This window comes from Populus euphratica, unplaced genomic scaffold (assembly GCF_000495115.2).
Source record: "Populus euphratica unplaced genomic scaffold, PopEup_1.0 scaffold1443.1, whole genome shotgun sequence".
In the NCBI taxonomy this organism is placed as follows: domain Eukaryota; kingdom Viridiplantae; phylum Streptophyta; class Magnoliopsida; order Malpighiales; family Salicaceae; genus Populus; species Populus euphratica.
This window is the reverse complement of record NW_011501302.1, coordinates 34,484-40,327: the sequence shown is the minus strand read 5'-3', so window position 1 is coordinate 40,327 and position 5,844 is coordinate 34,484. Positions and strand designations below refer to the sequence as shown.

At 31.9% G+C, this 5,844-nt stretch overlaps 1 protein-coding gene across 1 annotated transcript; it reads right to left on the bottom strand.

Annotated features, from left to right (window-relative positions):
* Positions 1-478: 478 nt before the first annotated feature.
* LOC105117630 (cytochrome b561 and DOMON domain-containing protein At3g07570-like) lies at positions 479-2,758 on the bottom strand. The gene is made up of 4 exons (XM_011015361.1): positions 2,500-2,758; positions 2,027-2,426; positions 1,103-1,392; positions 479-830 (listed from the first exon to the last, which is right to left on the bottom strand). Exons 1-4 carry the CDS (start codon positions 2,671-2,673, stop codon positions 600-602), a joined length of 1,095 nt encoding a protein of 364 aa, XP_011013663.1. The 5' UTR covers positions 2,674-2,758; the 3' UTR covers positions 479-599.
* Between the last annotated feature and the right edge of the window lie 3,086 nt (positions 2,759-5,844).

Here is a 5,844-nt window from a genome sequence, read left to right as displayed (position 1 = left end):
GGTTAATCACATTCAAGCTTATAAAAAAGGTTAGGGTTATTTATTCTATATGATTTTTTTTTGAAGCTGGATGAATATTTTTTTGAAAGAAAACATGTATGTAACAAGTTTTTTTTTTTTTGGAATCCAGCCATTAATTAAACATGTATGTAAAATTTTTTTTTTTTTTTGGAACCCAGCCATTAATTATGGCTGGAAAATTAGGGCCGGTATTTTTAACATAAAAATTTATTTTTAATATTTTTTTCACTTTAAAACATTTATAAAACCATACAATATAAAAAAAGTTTAAAAACTCAAAATTAAATTAATTTTTTTTTCTTTTTCAACAACAATCTATTTTTTTAGATAAAAATAAAGTTTTAAATAATTACCATCAAAATATTGATGATCAATGGAAAGCAATTTCATTTAATAAGCAGGTCAAACGTTCAGCATCACTTAACACACGAAGGGCAATGGTATAAATCGACATTCCCAGGTAAAATCCAATCTTATCAATCAATTAAAAAAAAAAAAAAACAAAGGCAGAATCGAAGAAGTATTCTGTTACAAATAGTAATGGAAACCTTGAAAGTGTAGTAGCTAGTGCAAGAAACTCATTTTTTCATCCACATTCGCACCTCTAAAATAAGAGCAATTACAAACAAGATAGCAAGAACACCTCCATAGCCACCCTTCCATTCACGTCCCTCTCCACCTAAATGGATTCCATAGAAGACATTTGCTACTGCAAATATAATCAAAATCCTCCCCACACTGTAGTGGTACCAATTCCAGTACTTCCTTACCTTTGACGACTTCTCTGGTCGAGCCAAAATTGCCATCACCTGCGTACAAAAATACAGGCCACAGTCTCAGAGAGAGAGAGAGAGAGGGGGGGGGGAAAGGGAGGGGGGGGGAGAGAGAGAGAGAGAGAGAGAGGGAGGGGGGAGAGGGAGGGAGGGGGAGAGAGAGAGAGAGAGAGAGAGGGAGGGGGGAGAGGGAGGGAGGGGGAGAGAGAGAGAGAGAGAGAGAGGGAGGGGGGAGAGGGAGGGAGGGGGAGAGAGAGAGAGAGAGAGAGAGGGAGGGGGGAAAGGGAGGGAGGGGGAGAGAGAGAGACCTGAAGGCATCCTAGAACAAGAAGGAAGACCCCAAGACCCTTGTGGGTGGATACATCAGCACCCAGACGATTTTGGAGGATAATTCCGCAGATGACACCAGCTATGCCTAGCAAAAATCCCAATGATTGAATACAAATATGGACGTAGAACCACGTGGGATCCCATTGCCTGAAATAACGAGCAACTATTGCTCCGATTATCATCAAAATGCTCCAGCCAACCATGTTCAATGCTCCATGGCTCTTCCTTAATCTTGACTGTGGCCTTACATTGATATTGCTTGTTTGACCTGTCAGTTGCATTTAATAATGATAATTAATGTATATTTACCGACTCCTAACATTAACAGTTAATCATCAAAAATAAATAAATAAATAAATCTTAATTACTTGCCGAAGAACACCGAATTGTTTTTTTATGAATCATTGATTAGCATGTTACTGAACACATCATGTTTGCGATGGATGTGTGGCACTGGAAAATAAGACAATTAATTTATAGTAATTATTCTTCTTATAATTTCCAAAAATTCATTTAAAAACCTGTAATTTTACATTTTACTCATAGCCTTTAATCATTATTTTTTCCCCTTCAAATGTTATAAAGCATTTTTTTCTTTTCTTTTTGAGATCAGTTACTTAACAAGTCAGCTTAATTATGGTGACTTCAAAATCACCTCATATATTGTGAAAAAGAAAAAAGTCGCCTTATCATATGATCAGCATTCTGACCTGATCAAATAAAGTTTAGGTTAAAAATATAGCATGCTCCTAGCATATGGACAGCAACACCAATCATATTGTATTGACACATGATCATTCATGAACTAGTGCACATTGGACCATGTTAATTAATAAATATTTTCCACATATAATACAAAAAAAAAAAAAACAAAATTAATCATGTAGCCTGCCTGTTCTTACCTGTAACATAATTCAAGGTTGTGGAGACCATGTCAGCGTGCCGGGTCAAGGAGAAGCTTGGAGAAGAAGGCATCACGCCGGTTGGTCCGAGAGCATAAATAATCCGAGGCGTCGGCTGGTCGGTGTTCAACTGGAAGGCTAAATACAGACGTGAAGACTGACTTACGATCATGGAAGTGTTAATTACCAGGTTTCCTCCGTCAAGTACCACTTCCTTTGAAGTTTGCCCTCCCAAAAAGTACTTTTTTACTGCCGGAGAACCATCAGTTGCCGATATCCACCCCACAACAGCACTGGATCGTATCATCAAACCATCGCTTGAAAACCCTATAGCTATGTAACTATTTGCATCTGGTGCTGACAGAACAAAGCTCCATAAATTTGATGAAGTCTGCGCGTACTGCACATAACAAGAGCAAGTAGTGTTATCAAGAAATCAATTATATATGGTAAAGAAAATAAAGTAAACTTACTCGAAGGATGAAATCCTGAGAACTCCAAGCACTGACACAGTGGAGAGATGCTGAGTCAAAAGGGAGGCTATTGATGTTTAGATTGGAGTTGCAGGAATCTACTTGAGAGTTTACAAAGACTGCGGTGCCACATATGGTGAAGAAGATGATGAAGACAACGGAAGATGCCATCATCTCTCTCTCTCTCTCTCTGGTTTAATGATGATCTGACGCTAAAGTGGCGAAGTAGTGGAATTGTAGTAGGTAAATATGATGATGTACGAATGACTTATAATAAGGAAGAGATCAATTGGAATTTTTTGTTTAATGAGCAAGTAGTTGTAATGGAACAATGTTAATGTCAAAGAACATGGACATGGGAATCACCAATATTTATGTAAGAATTGGCTATTTAACCCATGATCTACTGCGAGTATAGTTCTGTTTTTTTTTTTAAAAAAAAAATTGTTGAGTATATAACTAATTCAATGTGTTTTTTAACATAAAAAATTTAAATTTTAAATTGAAAAACCTATGCAAATATCTAATTAAATAAATTGATAATCTTATATGTATCTAATTAAATAAATCGATAATTTTATATGTAAATAAATAAAAAACTTATTAATAATAATCAAAAGATAAAAAAAAAAAATTAGAGATAAATGTAGATAAGGATATTCAATCTCACAAAATAAAACATTCACCACAATATATTCATTGAAATTATTTATTTAAATCAATAAAAAAATAAATTTACGTCGTAAAAACTCGTGACCTGAAAGATGAACACAAATAAAATTGATTAAATAAACACACACCCTAAAAAAATATTACTCAAGGCCGAAATCTTAAAATATATTATTTAAAAAAGAATATGTTTTTTTCAAAAATAAAGTTTATTTATATAAAACAAAAAAATATATAAATGAATTAAAATAATAACTTGAAAAATTGAACACAAACAAAATAATTTTAATAAAAACTTATATTTAAAAACAAACATGCAAAATTCATAACTTAGGTTATGAGACAAAGATAAACTCATTGAAAAGAAATTGAAGAAAATCATAAAAATAATATTTAAAAAAAACTAATACAGAATGGTAAAATTGCATAGAGTTGAATACTTAAAAAATCAAATGTCGAAAGATGAAATAAAAGAAAAAAAATAATAATAAAAATGGATCTAAAAAATAAGGGTGAAAATAAAAAAATAATAATTTAAGGGCAAACAAAAATCTTCAATTAGAAGGTTAAATTGAATTGAAAAAATAGTCTTAACAAAAGGAAAAAAATAAGGATCGAATTAGAAAAAATAAAACAACAAAAAATTTAATCGAATTATGAAATTGAAAGCAAAAAAATCTTTAACAAAAGGGCCAAGAAATGTTTTTTAAAAATCTAAAGAATGTTGACCGAGATGAAAAGCAAAACATATGAAAAATTATAATTGAAAGACTAAATTGAAAAAAATAATAAAACTTATATAAAAGGAATAAAAATTAATTAAGAAATTACAAGAATAAGGATTGAAATTGAAAAAAAAGAAAGACAATAATGCACTTTACCTAGCAAGAAAGAGAAAAAAAAAAGAGGAGAAAAAAGACAGCTGGTGACAATCCAGCCACCATATGTTGTCATACTGATTAGTACTTAAAAGTGTATTTTTATCAAGGTTTTATATCATTATTTTGCACTTGAAGTATCAATAACTCCTTAACTAAAGCATGTTTTATAATAATATATCTAATAATATAAGATACCTTTAATTTGTGGTAAATGTTCATTTTAAACACAAGCCTATCACATAAATGAAAGGATTGATTGATGACTTTAAGAACTTAAATTACAAGGGCAAAGAGATGACCAAAATTAGAAAAGAGATGTCGGTGCAATCCAAACCGGAACACTATTCGGTAATTGGGTCATATCTAGAGCTATAGATCTCAGATTTAGGTATACTTTATATGGATGGAAAGGTAAGACATAGGCTTACAACTTTCATATGGAGCCCAAGATCTAAAAAGACCATTTTCAAGTCTAAATTATTGCAACAACAAAGAAGCCCGAAGCTGTCCTCCACTCGAGCACTGTTCAGTATTTTGGCCATATCTGGAGTTCTAGAAGTCCAAATGAGCTGCATTTTTTACACAAAAAAGCTGAGACAATTGCATACAACTTTTATGTTTTCGAGTGGCTCCAATTTTGATGTTATCAATGATTTTTTGGGCATACAAGAGAAGATAAGGATTGTCACTAAGTCAAGAGTTGGCTACCCACTCATCAATTAGTCATCAAATCAATAGTTCCCAATTTTGGCCTATAAAAGGAGGCATTTGCCATGCATTTAGGCATCTTGGTTTCCAGATCAAGATCATGTTCTTCCTTTCTCTCTTTGTATTTTTTGTATTGCTTATGCTTTGCTTTCATTAATATCAAGTTTATGTCTTTCATTTCCTTTCATTTTCTTAGTTAACTTTTATCTTATTTATGTTTTTATTTTATTTATTTATTTTTATTTCTTTTATTATGTCTAGCTAAGTTTATTATGTCAAGGTGAAAAGGTTACACTAATGGTGTAAGAATAAGTATACTATAAACTTAATATGGACTTTAATGTTTGATACTAATATGTTTTCTATTTGTTATCTTGTTCACTCTTTAATACTTTGCTTGTTAAATGACTAATCTTGATTTATGTTGTATAACACTTGGTACAACAAATGCTTGGCACTTTCATAGCCCATAATGTATGGTATAACCGACACCTGAGCTATGAAAGGAACTTGATTTGTTGTTAACATAAGTTATAATCATGAATGCTTGACGAGATTTACAAGTACTAGCATTAATCGAATAAGATGACTAATGTAATCATGTTAACAATATATAATCTGATTGGAACCTCCTTTGTGTGTGGTTTCCAATTGAATAATAAGAGTTTATACTATACTTGTTTGACATACCATTAGTGGAACCTCTAACCTTGACATTTGTTATTATCATTGTTTAATCGTTACGTTAATATTTCATCTCAAAGTTCTCATCTTCTTCTTTTTCTTCTTCTTCTTTTTCTTTATTATTACTACTACTACTACTACTACTACTACTACTACTATTGTTGTTGTTGTTGTTGTTACTATTGTCGTTTATAATTTGTACAATTAACCTCTCTGTGGTTCGACCCCGGTCTTGCCGGGTTATTTATTACTTCGACACTCCTGCACTTGGGAGAAGACATCAATCTTTTAGTCGTGTCAAGTTTTTGGCGCCGTTGCCGGGGAGGTAAGTTTTGTATAAATTATAATATTTATTTTATTTTCTCTTTTCACTTTTCTTGTATATAACTTTGTTTCTTTTCTC

Coding starts and splice junctions, on each gene's coding strand:
- LOC105117630 (XM_011015361.1), bottom strand. CDS start 2,673: ATGATGGCATCTTCCGTTGTCTTCATCATCTTCTTCACCATATGTGGC. Junction 1,393..2,026: donor AACCTTGAATTATGTTACAG/GTAAGAACAGGC, acceptor TGCAACTGACAG/GTCAAACAAGCAATATCAAT. Junction 831..1,102: donor TTGTTCTAGGATGCCTTCAG/GTCTCTCTCTCT, acceptor TTTTGTACGCAG/GTGATGGCAATTTTGGCTCG.